The 18,822-nt window shown below is 40.0% G+C and overlaps 1 protein-coding gene across 21 annotated transcripts in view; it reads left to right on the plus strand.

Moving 5' to 3' along the window:
- The window catches only part of GPHN (gephyrin), a 568,860-nt gene extending 551,698 nt beyond the window's left edge, over nucleotides 1-17,162 (plus strand). For all 21 annotated transcript variants that reach the window (XM_051826366.3, XM_070065114.2, XM_070065116.2 and 18 more), the window contains 4 exons: nucleotides 686-750; nucleotides 7,821-7,924; nucleotides 13,681-13,777; nucleotides 16,164-17,162. In XM_051826366.3, the coding sequence (XP_051682326.1) occupies nucleotides 686-750; nucleotides 7,821-7,924; nucleotides 13,681-13,777; nucleotides 16,164-16,297 (400 nt within the window). In that variant the 3' untranslated portion in view covers nucleotides 16,298-17,162. The remainder of the gene's footprint in view (nucleotides 1-685; nucleotides 751-7,820; nucleotides 7,925-13,680; nucleotides 13,778-16,163) is intronic.
- Nucleotides 17,163-18,822: the final 1,660 nt, after the last annotated feature.

Genomic DNA, 18,822 nt, shown 5'->3' on the forward strand with positions numbered 1-18,822 from the left:
TATAAGAGTTTTAGCTAAAATTCTACATGAGATGTAATAGGGGAAAAAATCACTATTCTCAACTACTCACTCCCTCCCTGCTGCTCACCCTTCACCTCCCCCCCGCAATAAGAGTTGTGTCAGAATTATAAGGAAATATAATTTGATCATTTTTAAAAATTATTGTTGCCTTAGTTTTGTTCTAGTCAGGATGTTGTATTTATTTGGATATTTCAAAAGTCTCCCTTGATAGGGAGCTTTTATGTGTGTTGTTGAGTATAGTTTTGTATAGTTTTAAAAGATAAGAAATATTCATCTTGAACAATAGGGAGACGACATATATTATGAGGCAGTCTTTGACAATAAGAATTATTATAAATCTGTAGTAAAAATAGTAGACTATTAACTGTAGGGATGGGAAACTTGGGAACGCCAGGATTCAAAGTACATTTTTATAATACTAGCAAGAAAAAAAAATAAGGTACACAAAACCAAGAAGTTTGATTACTTGAAAACTGAAGATGCTAAAAAATATATTTAGGTACTCCTGAAATATTTCAGAGTATCAAGGTTTAAAGGTGAATTAACAAACAAGTATTTTTATTTAAGTGATCTGTATGGGTAGCCACATAGCAAGAAAACTGGAGTACTTAATTGACTCATACCATTTTGGTGATCACTAACAAGTTACCTCTTTTTTCTCTAGCCTGCCAACAACATTCGCTACTTTGGATATCGATGGTGTAAGAAAAATTATCTTTGCACTACCTGGTAAGAATAATTGGAACTGATTTTTATGGAAAAAGTGATCAAAGACTTTTGAACTGCTCACATTACCAAGTCCCCTATCAGATCACTTGACATGGAATCTGAAAGACCTGGGCTCAAGTCTCAGCTTTACTAACCCACAATCATTTAACCTCTCTGAGGCTGTTTCTTTACCTGTCAAAACAGAAATAATACCTACGTCATAGGGTTGGTATGAAAATAAAAGTACACGTCATCTTCCAAAGCACTTCCCAATCCCTAAGGTGATAATCGAATGTTAGTTGTCACATCATCTTTCTGGAGCACCTGCCTTTTCCTCACAGGAAATTGATTGTGGTTAGCAGTCCAGTCACTTCTCACAATGGAAATATTGTGCTCAAGGATCCAAAGAGCCTTGAGTCACCTATGCAAATACTAGATCAAAAAAACACTAAACTCCCTCTGGTCCTTGCAAGGTTGGGTTAGTTGAGGGGAGAGAGTCCAGGGAAGATGAGGTTACTGGTAATGGTGCTTCTCAGCCAGATCCCCCTCGTGGGTCTGACATCACATCACTCCCTACCAGCTCCCCCGTGAACACAAACTCTCAGCATCAGAATGTCGAAAAAGCAAAGTGATTCATGTACAAAGATTTTCAAAGTCAATTTTTTTTATTTGCAGCCATGCATTTAAAGTCAATATGATGAATCTTGACCAATTTTTAAGCAGTTTGGAACTTTTATGTATCTACTTGTTATTTTTTTACTTTTAAAATTACCCTCTGATAATTCTGCCCAATTCCCTATTGTTTGGCACAGATTCCTTCAGAAAATAACTGATTTATTACTTTCAGATTCATAAGCCTCATAGCTTTAGACTACTTGCTTGCTTTGTATAGTAAGTAAATCTCAAAGTAGAGATATAAGGAAGAGAGGAAGGCAGAAAAATTCTGAACTTTAAAAGCAATTTTAAACCCATATCAATAAGCATAAGAGGAACCGGCACTGTGGTGCAGTAAGTTAATCCTCCACCTGTGGCGCCGGCATCCCATATGGGCGCCAGGTTCTAGTCCCGGCTGCTCCTCTTCCAGTCCAGCTCTCTGCTATGGCTTGGGATAGCAGTGGAGGATGGCCCAAGTGCTTGGGACCCTGAACCCGCATGGGAGACCAGGAAGAAGCACCTGGCTCCTGGCTTCGGATCAGCGTAGCTCCGGCCATTTGGGGAGTGAACCAACGGAAGGAAGACCTTTCTCTCTGTCTCTCTCACTGTCTGTAACTCTACCTGTCAAATAAATAAATAAATAAATCTAAAAAAAAAAAAAGAAAAAAGACCAAAGGCCACCACAACAGCCAGCACGGATGCTGTTATTTTTTATTAAAAAAATAAGCATAAAAGATTACATTTTTATCATATAGGAAATTTTAAAACATTTTTATTTTAGCTTATTTGAAAGGCAGAAAAACAGAGACAAAGATCTTCCATTTTCTGGTTCCCTCCCCAAATACCCACAACTGCCAGGCCTGGACCAGGTGGAAGCCAGAAGCTGGGAACTCCATCTTGGTTTCTCGTGTGGGTGGCAGGAACTCAACTACTTGAGTCATCACCTGCTGCCTGCCAGGGTGCCTGTTAGCAAGAAGCTGGACTGGGCACTTGAAGTAGGCACTCAGTATGGGATACAGGCATTCCAAGCATACTTCTAATCACTATGCCAAATACCCACACTCATATAGAAAATTTTGAGAGAGAAGACATGTAATTAAAATAGTCTTCAAAATGTACCTAGAACATGAAACTTCTTAGGGCCTTTAATATTTCTTTGAATACTCTGAACATCATCATCTAAAGAAATGTGCTCCATGCCCTAGCTTTCGCTTGCCTAAAAGAGACTCTATTTTGTCTACTGAAGTTCCTATTTAAACTACAACAGGGACAGTGTTGTGGCATAGCAGGTAAAGCCACCACCTGCAGTGCCGGCATCCCATATGGCTGCTGGTTGGTGTCGGGCTGCTCCACTTCTGATCCAGCTCCCGGCTAACATGCCTGGGAAAGCAGCAGAGGATGGCCCAAGTGCTTGGGACCCTGTACCCCCGTGAGAAACCTGGAAAAATTCCTGACTCGGTTTAGGACTGGCCCAGCCCTTGCTGTTGTGGTCACTGGGGCGTGAACCAGGAGATAGAAGACCTCTCTGTGTCTCTCCCTCTCTCTCTACCTTTGCCTTTCAAATAAATAAAAATAAATCTTAAAAAAAAAAAATCCTTGTCTTTCCCCATCTCCCCCATCTCTCTCTTCCCTCTCTTTCTTGATCTACTTAAGAAGTTAAAAAATTAAAATCTGTTTTCAAATTGCTACTTTAATTTGAAACTTCCTCTGAGCAGCCTAAATAGGCCAAAAGAGGGCAGCATATGTTCAGATTGTTGAAACAGCTAAGTGGTGAAATTTACAAGGATTTTCAGTTTCTGCTGTCCTGGGGGCCATGCATTTAAAGCTGTCAGTAACCTTGAAAAGTTTTAAAGCAGTCTAAATGTTTACTGGGGCAAGCATGTGGCCTAGTGATTGAGACACCTGTTTCCCTATCATAGTATGTGGGCTCAATTGTTGCCTCAAGATCCAGATTCCAATTCATGCCAGAGCAGACCCGGGGACACAGTAGATGGTAGCTCAAGTGCTTGGGTACCTGCCACCCATGTGGGAGACCTGGATAAAATTCCTGGCTTCTGGATTGGGCATGGTCCAGTCCTGGCCACTGTGAGCATCTGGGAAGTGTACCAGCAAACAGGAGCTCTCTCTGTTTCTCTGCATTTAGAATAAGAATAAATTAATTATTTAAGAAAAATTTTAAATTTTGTGTACTTACTTGCTATATTCTTAACTTTAAAATCACTACAGTGACACTTGTTCACTATTTGTTACGAAATACAGAGAAGCATAAAGAAATATTACTATAGTTGCCCATCTACCCATAAATAACTGCCATTTACAACATTTGGGTTTTTTTTTAAAGATTTATTTTAGCCGGTGCTGCGGCTCACTAGGCTAATCCTCCGCCTAGCGGCGCCGGCACACCGGGTTCTAGTCCCGGTTGGGGCGCCGGATTCTGTCCCGGTTGCCCCTCTTCCAGGCCAGCTCCCTGCTGTGGCCCGGGAGTGCAGTGGAGGATGGCCCAGGTGCTTGAGCCCTGCACCCCATGGGAGACCAGGAAAAGCACCTGGCTCCTGGCTCCTGCCATCGGACCAGCGCAGTGCACCGGCCGCAGCGCGCCGGCCGCGGCGGCCATTGGAGGGTGAACCAACGGCAAAAGGAAGACCTTTCTCTCTGTCTCTCTCTCTCACTGTCCACTCTGCCTGTCAAAAAAAAAAAAATGATTTATTTTATTTATTTGAAAGAGTTACAAGCCAGCGCCGCGGCTCAATAGGCTAATCCTCCGCCTTGCGGCACCGGCACACCGGGTTCTAGTCCCGGTTGGGGCGCCGGATTCTGTCCCAGTTGCCCCTCTTCCAGGCCAGCTCTCTGCTGTGGCCCAAGAGTGCAGTGGAGGATGGCCCAAGTGCTTGGGCCCTGCACCCGCGTGGGAGACCAGGAGAAGCACCTGGCTCCTGCCATCGGATCAGCGCAGTGCGCCGGCCGCGGCGGCCATTGGAGGGTGAACCAACGGCAAAAGGAAGACCTTTCTCTCTCTCTCTCTCTATCTCTCTCTCACTGTCCACTCTGTCAAAAAAAAATCAATTAATTAATTTTTTTTAAAAAAAGAGAGAGCTACAGAGAGAGGTAGAGACAGAGAGAGAAGTCTTCCATCTGGTTTGCTCCCCAGATGGCCACAATGGCAGGAGCTGCGCCGATCCAAAGTCAGGAGCCAGGAGCCTTCTATGTCTCCCACATGGGTGCAGAGGCCCAAGGACTGGGCCATCTTCTACTGCTTTCCCAGGCCATAGCAGAGAGCTGGATAGGAAGAGGAGCAGCCAGGACTAGAACCGGCACCCATATGAGATGCCAGCACTTCAGACCAGGGCTTTAACTTGCTGCGCCACAGTGCCGGACCCACAACATTTGATTTTAATCCTTACAGTTCTTTTTCTTATATAGAGCAACTCATTATTTATATGGTAATTTTTTAAAGATTTATTTATTTGAAAGAGTTACAGTGAAAGAGAGAGAGAATCTTCCATCTGCTGGTTCATTCCCCAGATGGCGGGCAACAGCCAGGGCTGGGCCAGGCCAAAGCCAGGAGCCAGGAACTTCATCTGGGTCTCCCATGTGGGTGGAGGGGCCCAAGCAATTGGGCCATCTTTCACTGCTTTTCCTAGGCTATTAGCGTAGAGCTATCATTAGCATAGATAGGAAGTGGAACAGCCAGAACACGAAGTGGCGCCCATATGGGATGCTGGTATTGCAGGCAACAGCTTTATCCACTATGTAACGCCAACCTATATACAGTAATTTTATAAAGCAGAACTATTAGGAGAATTTTCTAATCATTAGTAAACAATGACTTTTTCCTTTTGTTTTTCTGGGAAAATTTCTATTTGCTTATATTTTGAGGTGAGAGAAAAGTAATTGATTTTGATTAAATTCTGCCATTCTAGTGGACAACTCATTTTTCCATTGAAATTATTAATATCACTCATCTCATTTTGAAATTTAAAAAAAATTTCATCCTTAACTACTTTTGAAGGTGTAGTTTTAGCTATTGGGAAGCTAAATTGATCATTGCCTTTTACTCTAATGATGTAATTAATGGCACTTGGGCTAAAGGAAGATAAAAATTTTATAGCCCATTCCCCACCTCCAGTATATAATTCACATACCACTGTATAAATTACTTAATAAAATTTGAATTTTAGAACTAGAAGGAATCTTGACAATCATGTAATCCAAACCTTTCATTTTATACATGAGTAAAATTAGTATCAAAAAGGTTTGAGAGGTAGGGGTGGGAGTATGGTGCAGCAGGTTAAGCCCCTACTTGGGATGCCTGCATCCGATATTGACACACTGGGGATCAAGTCCCACCTCCTCTTCTGATCTAGCTCCCTGCTAATGTACCTGCCAGGCTAATGCACAAGATGATGGCCCAAGTACGTAGATTCTTGCCACTCATATGGGAGGCCCAGATGGAGTTCTTGGCTCCTGGATTTTGTTTTGTTGTGTTTTTTCAAGATTTGTTAATTTATTTGGAAGGCCGTGCTACAGAGAGAGAGTGGGAGGCCAAGAGAAAGAGATCTTCCATCCATTGATTTACTCCCAAATGGCAGCTGTTGAAGTAAATCAGCAGGTGGAAGATCTCTCTCCCTCTCCCCCGCCCCCCGCCTTTCAAGTAAATAAAAATGAATAAAAATTTTAAGTAAATAAAAGTACTTGCCAAATTCATGTAGCTTAGTTAGTTACTTTATGATACCACAGAAGCAACCAAATGTATTACTCTTAGGCCAATGGTTTTGTTTGTTTACCTTTTTTCATAGCCGATCCTTCATTCCAAATTCATGACACACCTAGATTTCTTCTTGGAGAAGTACAGTTAAATTCTTCAAATTCTTATAACTTTAAAAGAACTTGGTATTTGTATTGGTCTGCCTGGGCTTCCACAACAGAATGCCATAGCCTGGATGGTTTAAAAACCATCAGCTGCCACTTAGGACACCAAGGCTTCCGCGCTACCAGCAGATGATGACTTCAGTGCTTAAAGTCTTGCCACCCACATGGGGGACCCAGATGGAGTTCCTGGTTCATGGCTCCTGGCTCTTGGCTTCAGCCTGGCCCTCATCTGGCTGTTGTGGCCACTTGGAGAGTGAACTAGACTATGGAAGATCTCTCCTCTCTGAATCTCTGCCCTTCAAGTAAATAAATCTTTAAGAAAAGGAAGGAAGGACCATGGAAGGAAGGAAGGGAGAGAAAGAAAGAGAGAAGGAAATAGAGAGAGAATGAGAGAAGAAAAGAAAGAAAAAACAAAAGAATAACAAAAACCAGAAACTTATTTTATCACAATTGTGGAGACTGGAATTCTAGATCCAGGTGCCAGCAGGGTTGGTTTCTGGTAAGCACTCTCTTCCTGCATTACAGATGGCCACATTCAACCTTGTGCTCACATGGCCTTTCCTCTGTGCACACACACCCCTGGGGACTCTTCCTCTTCCTCTTCCTCTTCCTCTTCTTCTTCTTCTTCTTCTTCTTTTTTTTTTTTTAAGATTTGAAAGGCAGAGTTACAGAGAGGCAGAGAAAGAGAGAGAGAAAGAGAGATCTTCCATCCTCCAGTTCACTCCCCAGATGGCCACAAAGGCCAGAACTGTACCAATCTGGAGCCAGGAGCCAGGAGCTTCTTCTGGGTCTCCCACAAGGGGCAGGGGCCCAAGCACTTGGGCCATCTTCTGCTGCTTTCCCAGGCCATGGCAGAGCTGGATCGGAAGTGGAGCAGCTGGACTCGAACTGGCAGCCATATGGGATGCCGGCACTGCAGGCGGCAGCTTTACCTGCTATGCCACAATGCCAGCCCCTCTTCCTCTTCTTGTAAGGACACCAGTCCTATTGGGTTAGGTCACACCCTTAGGATCTCATTTAACCTTAAGGCCCTGTCTCCAAACAGTCACATTGGGACTTAGAACTTGACCATAAGAACTGGAAGGAATGGGTGGAGACAGTATTCATCTTCAAGTCCTTTCACATCTTAAACCATTTTGTTTCTTTTTTAATTTAAAGTAATTTCTGGGTAGGGAAGATAATAGATAAATTTCCTATTCTCACCTGTGTTTTCCAATTTTGGAGTAACAAACATTACTATAGTAATTTTATTTTAAAATGCTTTAAAAATAGCAAGTAGATGTATAAAACTCAAACTATTTTAAAACTGAAGATTGGCAGTGACTCTCAGGAAAGCAGAAATAGTGTTAAACAGCTTCTGGGTATCAGAAATCTCTTTTACTGGAAGATCCAAATGTTTGTGCCTTCTGAGGCGTTTGGTTGTCTACACCTGTATTCTAGCACCCTGTTGGGTTCAAGGCGACTCAGAAAAGGAAGACTAGTGGCTAGTCACTCCCGTATAGACAAACATAATTATTTGGCAAATTTGTATGTGGTGCACGATAAGTAACTGTTTGGTTGACTTTCAGGGAATCCTGTATCAGCCGTGGTCACCTGCAATCTCTTTGTTGTGCCTGCACTGAGGAAAATGCAGGGCATCTTGGATCCTCGACCAACCATCATCAAAGCCAGGGTAATGTTGCCTAATGATTAAAAACCACAGCTGAATCTCGGTAAAAATGGAGAATGTGATTTCCTAACTTACCAAAATAAACATCCAGAATTTTATATTAATTTTTATGGAAATTGTGATTATATTCTCCCCTTCATGATAAAAAATGGAGGGACAGGGTCACTTTTAGTCCTCTCCTACGTGACTCCATATAGGAGTTCAGAGAGCAAGGCTTAAAAGTTTAAACACATGCTGAGCTGAATGGAGCAAAGGACAAGAATTATCTCCTCTCAGGTAAAGACAGCAGCAATTAACCTGGTTACTTTTTTGTGACCTCAATGATAAATTTCAAATAATTCAGAAAGAAACAACCAAAGAACGCGAGACTCTGGTGATTCAGGTGGAAGGAATAACCATACTTCTTAGAAGAAGACCATTAAGGCTGGGAAGTACACCTGTGGTAAAAGTCACTTGGAAGTAAAGAATCCCCAGCCCCACAAACACTAACTTTAATCTGACTTAACTACTACTCAACTAATTTTGTTATACAATTTCTGCACTACTCATGAAAAACTCAGCAATATAGACTTCAGTATCAAACCGTTACTTTTCAAGAGCTCTTATACAAATTTAGATATGATAGAATTCTAAGGTTAGCTGACGAGAGGGATATAAAACATAGAACAGAAAATATTAATGAAATGTTACTCTGAAGAAACACAGGATAAAAACATTTTTTAAAACCCAGGCATTAGATATTTTTAACATTGACCTTCTAAATGAGGAATGGGGAATGCCTGGCCTGCAGGCTGTGTAAGACCTGCAAAATCATTTGGCCTATCCCTGCCAAGACAGCTGCAGGCAGGACTTGAAATTCAGTAAATCTACAGCAGGCTAATTTTTAAGTTGATAATTGGCCTATGAATGATGTTATTAAATATCCAAATGACCCTTGGCAGAAAAAGGCTCCCTACCCCTGTCTAAACTAGGATATGAAGAGGTCATCTTCATTTTTTAAATTCACTTAAATTCAACTAGAGTTTTAAAAATAAACTTAATTGAAATTGAGTGAACAAAGGAAAAAAGTCATCAATGAACAAAAAGGTCAAGAGGTCAGATGTGTGCAGCTTGGATTTAGAGTCACATCAGTAAAAGGCGAAAGATTTATATGATCTGAAGAGAAACCAGAGTATTAGAGTCACATCAGCAACACTGAATTTACTGTTTTCATATTTGCTAAATAAAAAAAAAAAAAAAAAAAAAAAAACAAGAAAAATCCACATTGCTATGAGAGAAAGAGGGACTTTGACTTTGCAAAGCTTTTATAAATCCTTTCATATCATTTTAACATCCACCTTCCCTTCTTTAAAACTGACATGATGGTAACTACCTATTCTGACAACAGCAAGGTGATGCCATAGAATCAAACTGATGCTTGTACGTTGTTCATGATGCTGCCCATTTCCTATCCGCTCCAGGAATTAAGAACTGGTTCCAGAAGAAGTCAGACACCTTTCACCCATAGCTGTGTCACTGCAACTGCAAGCGTGGGTCATCAGTGTGCTTGGCTGCTTGGCTCCTATTTTTCTTCCCCTTAATCACCTATATACCTTTGCTGACAAAACTGCCACTTTGGATCATAACCGTGTTCATCACTTACTTGAAACAGTAAATCTTAGTATCTCTATTTTCTGACCACACAAGATGCAGCTTACAGAAACCATGTATTACTGTTCTCCAAAACAGATGCCACACTCATTGCCTGCACCAGTTTTTTGAGGAAGTAAAGTGGATGTTAAATGCTGGTACTTTGATGTTACCATCCTATGGATAGTGTAATCCTGCATTATTTTTAACAAGTCAGTACAGAAGATGTCATTCTTTTATATCAAAGCATTCAGAAGAGCATCAGTTTAAAATATTTTACATATTTCCTTAATCATTCATGGTTGAAGGTGAAACACTCCTGATTTTCAGTACATAATCAAAAATATAATTCTAAAAAAATTACAATTCTAGCAATTAATCAAATATAATTATTGACCCAGTCTTTCAAGGACAGTCTATCATGTGTTTGCTCAATATCCCATCAAAGCATCCTGTACTGCACTGGTTCTCACCATTTTTCTCTAGGAACATAACTGAGGTAATCCCTTTAATATTAACAACTTGCCTCATGGAGTAATTACAAGATGAAAAAATAGGGAGTGAACCAATGGATGGAAGCTCATGCGTGCTCTCTGTTTCTCCCTTTCTCTCTGTAATTCTTCATTTCAAATTACAAAGAAACCTTTCTATAAAAAAATAAAGACGAAGAGATGGAAAGGGAAAATACCATCACCTCATATGCTCCCAGAGCAGGGGGAGACTGCACGTTATAACCACCAGTCTTTTCTAACCTGTCCACCTTGTCTCTTCACTTGATGAGTGCTTTCTGACCGATGTCATAGTAAACTACAGGCATTGCAACAAATGTTATATTGTTTGAAATTGCTAAGGTGTTTGTAGTTGTAGAAAGAAATATTGTTTATTTTGATTAAGATCGATCATTGATCATTAAAAGATATTATTGGATACCTTGTAACAAGAATATTATGGCTTATGAATTTTAAAAAGAGGTATTTAAAATGACAGAACTTTCTATAATGTATAGAAAATGTAAATTATTTTACTTATTAGGAAATGAGGAATATAACTAGGTTTTAGAAGCTTTGGAAACAGGATTTGAAACTGATTCATGTTATTACATACAAGGATTTTTTAATCCTTGTGAAAGGTTGTATGTTCAGACAGATGATGTACAGGGTAAATATGCTCAATGCCTACACTAGTGAACTGATACAGATAGTGCCAAATTTTTATAGCACTTATCAAAAATAATTAATGTAATAAGGCACCTTTAAATTTTTTTTCGTAGCCTCTTCATAAATTCCAACCAGATCCTGCAGTGGGTCTCAGCCCCACTCAGGGCCTGGAGTGTGTCATCTTAAGACTCTTTTTCTCACAAAATCTCCTGCCTTCCCCCTAACTCCTGTCAGCCACTGATCATTTTATTCCCTGAAGTTTGGCTTTTTCCAGAGTTTCATATGAAATCAGACAGTATATATAGCCTTTTCATATTGACTTCTTTCATTTGAAAATATGCATCTAAGTTTCTCTTTGTCTTTTCATGATTTGAGAGCTCATTTCTTTTTAGTGCTGCATAATATTCCATAGTCTGGATATACCAGTTTGTTTATCCATTCACCTACTGAGAGACATCCCGGTGCTTTCCAAGTTTTGGCAATCATGATCATAAAGGTGCTATAACATTAGCATGCCTGTCTGTGTAGACTTAAGTTTTTACTACTTCATTTGAGATACCAAGAGCATAGTTGGTGGGTTGCCAGGTAATAGCATATTTCATTTTGTAAGAAATTGCCACTCTTCCAAAGTGGTTGTACTATTTTGCATTCCCATCTGCAGTGAATGAGAATTCCTATTGCTGCACATCCTTGCCAGCACTTGCTATTCTCATGTTTCAAATTTGGACCGTTCTCATTAGGTGTGTGGTGGTATTTCACTGTTGTTTTAACTTGCAATTCCCTGGTTACACATGATGTTGACTATCTTATCATATGCTTATTTGCCATATGTATATTTTTAGATAAGGTACCTGTTGTGGTCTTTTGTCCATTTTTTAAAAATTGGATTGTTCATTTTCTTATTGTTGAATTTAAGAGGTCTTAGTATATTTTGGATAATGATCCTTTATCAGATAAATCTTTTTTTGAAAATATTTTTCCTCAGCTATGGCTTGTGTTCTTGGTCTCCTCACTTTTTTAAAAGTAAATTCTCTCCCCTGCACATTTACATATAAATAATACCAGATAATGCTACAGCAAATAATACAATTTTCATCTCTTAAGTGGCTACTATGTGCCAGGCCTATGTTAAGGGAACAATTCTAGTCCATGGCCTACTGCCCAGTTTCAAATGAGCAAAAGAAATCAGCAGAAGTGAAACATAAACCACTTGTGATGCTTTACTCAACAAAAAGGGTTTATCTAAGTTTTTATCTCTGGTACATCATTCTTTTAAACACTGAAGTTCATGGTAAACAAGTGCTTTCTTAAGTAATGCAATATTCTAAAATTATAATGTCAGTACAAATAAATATACTGGTTAATACAGAATTCTGCATTTCAGTAAAGTGCCAAATTTTAAATGGTTTCATCTCTAGCTACAAAAGGAACGACTGTTTGTGAAGAGACTATGAAAAAACTTCATTCACTTCAATTTGATGCAGCTGACTCCTACAATTTTACATAAGTATCTTTCTTTAAGACAAAATAAATTTTCATTTTTAGGTTAGCTATAAAATAATAGTTTAAAATTTTTAGTATTATAAAGCTTGAAGGCTGGCGCTGTGGCTCAATAGGCTAATCCTCTGCCTTGCGGCGCCGGCACACCAGGTTCTAGTCCCGGTCGGGGTGCTGGATTCTGTCCCGGTTGCTCCTCTTCCAGGCCAGCTCTCTGCTGTGGCCCAGGAGGGCAGTGGAGGATGGCCCAAGTGCTTGGGCCCTGCACCCCATGGGAGACCAGGAAAAGCACCTGGCTCCTGCCTTCGGATCAGTGCGGTGCGCTGGCCGCAGTGCGCTGGCCGCGGCGGCCATTGGAGGGTGAACCAACGGCAAAGGAAGACCTTTCTCTCTGTCTCTCTCTCTCACTGTCCACTCTGCCTGTCTAAATAAATAAATAAATAAATAAAGCTTGAAGTTTATATTTAACTATTTTTAGATGAATAAACAGGCATAGAAAATCAAATAACTTGATAATACAACACACCAGTTAGCTGTAAAGCTGGCAGTAGACCTAGGTGTCTGATAGACCCCCCCAATCCAGTTCTCTTTTCAATATTTTTCCATGAACCAATCAGTGTAACTGCTAGGGAAAGGCTTTCTGATGAAACACCAGAAATACAACAGCCATGTGGGTACCTCTCCTAGTTTAGTACTGGAAAACAGACATACTCGGATTGAAAGGGAGAGTGATTTTTTTGTCCTCAGATTAGCACAGAATGATTTAGGAATAATGACAGGTTACCCAACCAGTAGATAAAGACTATAAACACATGCAGCATTAACTGAGTTGGTGTAATGTAATCAAGCAAATACACAAGAATTGGGTTTCACTTGGATTCCAGGAGAAAAACATGTGATGTAGCTAAATCAAAACAGTATAACTTTAAGTAGAGATGACTTTCATTTGCCTTAAGATTTGATAACTGTATTAGATCACTAGGAGAATGAATACTCAAGAGAAAAAGAAAGCTCCTTTCACTTTTATGTTGAAGATAGGCTTATGAATGGGGAGCTGAATGATGCCCAGCACGTATTAGGTCCTGAGTTAACATTAATTTGATGGATACGTGGATGGATGAATGGAGGATGGATGAACATTGAATTCGTTTATTTAGATCTCCCTCATTTATTTTCAGTGTCAACATACCTGCTTCAATTTCTCAATTTACAGGTGTCCATCTTCTTAATCCATAAAAACAGACTTTATCTTTTTAATCTGCCTTTTTCCCCCACTATGACCACCATGAAGCTGAACACCAGAACGACTCAACTCCTGGACTTCCTGTATTACGAACATAAGATGGCAGTATATAAATAAGAGTGACAAGGCTATTTCCCATATCTGCTGTATTCTCTGTGCAGTTCCCACCACCCTGCAGTTTTGTGCAATGATCAGGTGACCATGTTTGCTTTCCTTTTCTCTTTATTCTGTAGTTATCATGTGATGTAAAACTGGATCCTCGTCCAGAATACCATCGGTGTATCCTCACTTGGCATCACCAAGAACCACTGCCTTGGGCACAGAGTACAGGTAGGTCATTCACATCTGTTAAAACACAATTTATACATAATCTTCTTAATTGGTTATACCTAATTTTTTAATTATTATATATTCTTCTTTTTGAAAGTTAAATGAGTTAAATTATTCCTAAACAATACAGCATAACAGAACAAGAGTAAAAAAAATAAAAATTACTTCATTGAGCCATATTTTCTAGGTAAACCTTTGAAACACAAATCTAGCACTATAGAACATTTGGATATGTTTGTTCAACCGGTAAGTTTTGAGTATAACTATAGTTGTAGGAAAAGGAAGAAAGTATGGCTATACCACCCTAAAATGTGAGATTAAAAAGGCTTTCTGGTCGGGCTGAAAGGCCTGCGAGAGTATTTCAGGCATGGAAAGACAAAACTCTGTGACAAAAAATATCCTACACGGAGGATCTCTGTGAGACCTCAGAGGAAAGGAAGGGTCATCAAAGAAGGAGACACTCTTCTCTGAAGGGAGAGGAGAACATCCACTTGGCTTATGGCCGTGTCCAAATACCGACGGAGTCTGTGGTCACAAAAGGCTTCCATAGCCTTGGCAGCCCACGACAAGAGCCTCGGATGATCACTGACGTCATAAAAAAAAAGAGTGTTAATTGTTAAAGGAACAACAGTAGTCACTGTGCACTTGCTCCCCAGGGAGAACCTCTGTCCCTATTGAATTGTAATATGAGAATCGGCTGCAAATTCTCTCCCCCAAACTGTACTCGGTATGTTGTGTGTGGGCGTGGGGGCAAATTGTTGAAGTCTATGATTAGCATAGAGTTGGTCCTCTGTATATAAAGTCATACTAAAAATGAATCATAGTGAAGGAGATGGGAGAGGGATGGGAGCTGGGGGCGGGGGGGTTATTGGGGAAAGAACCACTGTATTCCTAAAGTTGTATCTATGTAAAAATGCATTCATTAAATAAAAATTTGTTGAAAAAAGAAAAAAAACTCAATATAGGGGCTGGCATTATGGCAGAAGGTTAAACCGTCATCTGTGATGCCAGCATTCCATATCAGAAGCTCCCATTCAAGTCCCAGCTGCTTCACTTCCAAACCAGCTGTCTGCTAACATACCTGGGAAAGCAGCAGCAGATGGCCCAAGTACTTGGGTACCTACTACTCATGTTGGAGACCTGGATGGGGTACCTGGCTCCTGGCTTTGACCTGGCTCAGCCCTGGCTGTTGGCAGTCATTTGGGTAGTGAACCAGCAGGTGGAAGATTTTCTCTCTCTCTCTCTCTCTCTTGCATTGCCTTTCAAATAAATAAAATATTTTTTTAAATAATAAAGTTCATTTTTTTTTTTGAGATTTAAAATCAAGATTTATTAGAGTCAAAGACCTTCAGCCAGAGCACCATGGAAAGGGGCTCCAAAAGAGGGAAAAAAACGAAGCAGCACATGGTACTGCCATTTTTAAGCACAATTTTGGTGAAGGAAAAAAAAACAACTTATCAGCTTGACATTCAGTTACAAGGCAGGGACAAAACTCATCAAAAGACCTGATTTGCCATCTTTTATCCTATCTGGCTTAAACAAAGCATCAGAAGGGTGGGACAGATAACTTGTTTACAGTAAATGGTGAGCTAAGGAGGATGGAGTCGCCACTCCCTTGCCATGTATGGCTGACAAAGCTCAATTTATGATGTGATTATCTGTGGCCTCAGCCATGCCCTAGGTATTGCTGAAGTTTAACGACAGATAAATCAATCTTGATAGTTCGAGTTCCATAGGTATTACCTTCAGACTTCAAATTTTCTCCCCAACTTCTCTAATCCTATTTTGCCTAACTTTTATTGCAAATCCTGAAAATTTTGTATAACTCTTTAAACAAAGGTCCTATCAAGTGCAAGCATCAAGAGACTAAGTGCATGCGCTTTGCCATCAGAGAGACCTGTATTCAAATTGGACACTAAATTAGTTACTAAGACCCTGGGCAAATTACCTAAGACTCTTTTGGGTATTTTGAGAATTAAATAAGATACTTAAGTAAAGTACCTTGTACCTAGTGCAGCATTTATGATCATTATTATTTTAATCGGTTTTTAAAACCTTCCTTTTTGGACACATGTAACACTTCAGTTTGAATGAAGAAATTCTGTGGTATTTTGCATATTTATTTAAAAACCTGGTTACATATTTTTAAGCAACAATTCTAATGTTTGTTTTAAAAGCTGTAGTGAAAAAAAAAAAAAAGCTGTAGTGAGAGGGGTGAGATACAGTAGTACCACTATCTGAAAAAGGTACTGGGCAGTATGATCTCTCTTCCCCTTGAAGACCTGCATTTCTGCTTGTCAGTTTTCGTTCTGAAAAGGTCGCCAAAGGCGGCGTCGTATTTACTGTGCTGCTTACGTGCTGCTGTAACGAGAGCATTTCTTTCTAGGTAATCAGATGAGCAGCCGTCTGATGAGCATGCGCAGCGCCAATGGACTGTTGATGCTACCTCCAAAGACAGAGCAGTATGTGGAGCTCCACAAGGGCGAGGTGGTGGATGTCATGGTCATTGGGCGGCTATGATGGTCACCAGCAGGAGAAGCTCTGATGCATGTCCACATATCATTGACTGTATCCTGTAATATGCAACGGCACAGCTAGTTTTTCTGATTTGGATGAAAGTTGATCTGTATAGTCAACATCTTGAACTATATTTCAAATGAATTTAAATATCTTTTAAAGAACAAAACACCTAAAAATAAATCTTAACAGACAACTCTATTCTGATTATATCAAAGCAAATTTTTCCTTTCTTGCAAATTGCTTTGTGTGTTCAATGCTAGGTCTGATAGCGATAGCTTTTAGTAGACAGCAGTAGGTGCCTGCAGAACTTGTGTTTTTCTCATCTTTAAAATACAACTACTTATGCTCTTAAATCAAGGCTGTCTGCTTATTTATACTAGCGTAGGCAACACTTGGATTTCCCTTCTTAGTATGCTTCATAACCGCTTTCCAGAGCGCTTCTGCTTGTTCTTTACCATGTATCTCGTGTTTATGTGCACAGTGCCAAAAGAAGAGGGACGGGGTGGAGGCCCTGCCCTGCCTCAAGAATCATCCCCTGTGGAACATCTGGGGAGGTTTCTCACCCCAGCAGCCTCACGGCACAGTACTCGTGGGCAGTAACTGGATACCTTTTATTTGAACAAACAAACTGGGGGATGGGGAAATGCTTCCTTAAGTGCTGACAGCCTTTTTAACCAATACATTTAAAAATTGTACAGAACAAAAAAAATAAAATCAAAGACTGATCTTGTACAGATATTAGTGTTACCAGCATTCATGTGGAAATCAAGAGCAAAGACAATGTTGAAACAACTCTGTACCATACATTTTCTGTAATGATACTGAAACTTAATGAATAAAAAAAAACCTTGATCATTATTTAAAATCTTACTGTGTTGGCCTTGTTATTAAGAGAGAGAGAGAGAGAGAGAGAGAGAAGCTATCATTGTGGCACAGCAGCTTAGGCTGCTGCTTGTAACACCAGATTGACTGTTCCACTTCTGATCTAGCTTCCTGCTAATGCACCTGGGAAGGGAATAGATAATGGCCCAAGTTCTTGGTTTCCTCTACCCAAGTGAGAGATCCAGATGGAGCTCCTGGCTCCTAACTTCATCCTGGCACAACCCTGGTTGCTGCAGCCATTTGGGGAGTGAACCAGCAGGTGGAAGATCAATTTCTTCCTCTCTCTCTTTCTCTCTATGTCTCTCTCTCTCTCTACCTTCTCCCCTCCCTCCCCCCCCTTCCCTCTCTCCCTCATCTGTTTCTACCTCTGTCTCTCCCTCTCTCTCAGGCTCTGCCTTTCAGATACATAAATAAAATAACTCTTTAAAAACGGAAGATTGTCATGCCATATGAGGGGTCTACCTGGATAAAAGCAATAGCTAAGGTGACCTAAGGTTAAATAGTAGAGAAGAAATTTAAAATGCAGTATCATGCAGTACAGTGTCTTATGGTAAATGGGGGGGGAATAGCATTATGATCTATAGCATCACTGTATTAAAAATTAGAAAGTAAGAAAACATGTAGTTAGTCTGGTCTTTCTGGTCATAACTAGAGAATAATTTAATAATAGTAGCTAGAAAATTTAGAATATACTTGATGACAAAGAAAAATAACAACTCTTATTTTAGATGCTATAAAAGCAAATTTCAAACACATACAGTTCTTTGGGACAGGGAAAAATAAGTAATAAACCAGAAAATTACAGATGAGTCCCTGAAAATTTTTTATCATGTTAAAAAGAAAGAAATAGGGAAAATCTGTGCATGCCACAGACAATACAGCAAACAAAATATACTTTAATAAAATTACTCCTTTACAGTGTTGTGGTGCAGCAGATTAACCCACTGCCTATAACGCCAGCATCCTGTATGAGTGCCAGTTCAAATCCCAACTACTCCACTTCCTGTCCTGCTCCCTGCTAATGTGCCTGGGAAAGCAGCAGAGAATGGCCCAAGTGCTGGGTCTCCTGGCACCCAGAGAGGAGACCTGGATGTAGTTCCAGGCTCCTGACTTCAGCTGGTCTAGCATTTCAACCATTTAGGGAGTAAACCAGCAAATGTAAAATCAATCTCTCTCTCTCTCTACCTCCCTCCCTCCCTCTCTCTCTCTCTCTCCATCTCTCTGTGTAACTCTCAAATAAATAAATCTTTAAAGAATTATCCCTTTAATTAAAATGGGGTACTTTTCAAATGGTGGTTACAGGGAATCATTAAGTATGTTGAATATTGTTCTTAATAAAGCAAACATGCAGGACCAAATAACTGTGATAAAATCAAGTAATAAAACATTTTATATTGATATTTGATATTTTCAAAATTGAAAATAAAATGCTCTATTTTAAATTTTCTTTTGTACTTAAAATTGAAGATAAGTTTAGTTAATAGAGGTCAGATGAGCCAGCATTGTTACGCAGCAGGTGGTCTACCACTTGCAAAACTGGCATCACCTATTGGAGCATTCAAGTCCATGCTACTCTACTTTCCCATCCAGCATTGAGCTAAAGTGCCTGGGAAGGCAGCAGAAGTTGGCCCAAGTGTTTGGCC

The sequence above is a fragment of the Oryctolagus cuniculus genome, chromosome 20 (genome assembly GCF_051225735.1).
Source record: "Oryctolagus cuniculus isolate XC-2025 breed Fujian yellow rabbit chromosome 20, ASM5122573v1, whole genome shotgun sequence".
NCBI classification, from domain to species: Eukaryota; Metazoa; Chordata; class Mammalia; order Lagomorpha; family Leporidae; genus Oryctolagus; species Oryctolagus cuniculus.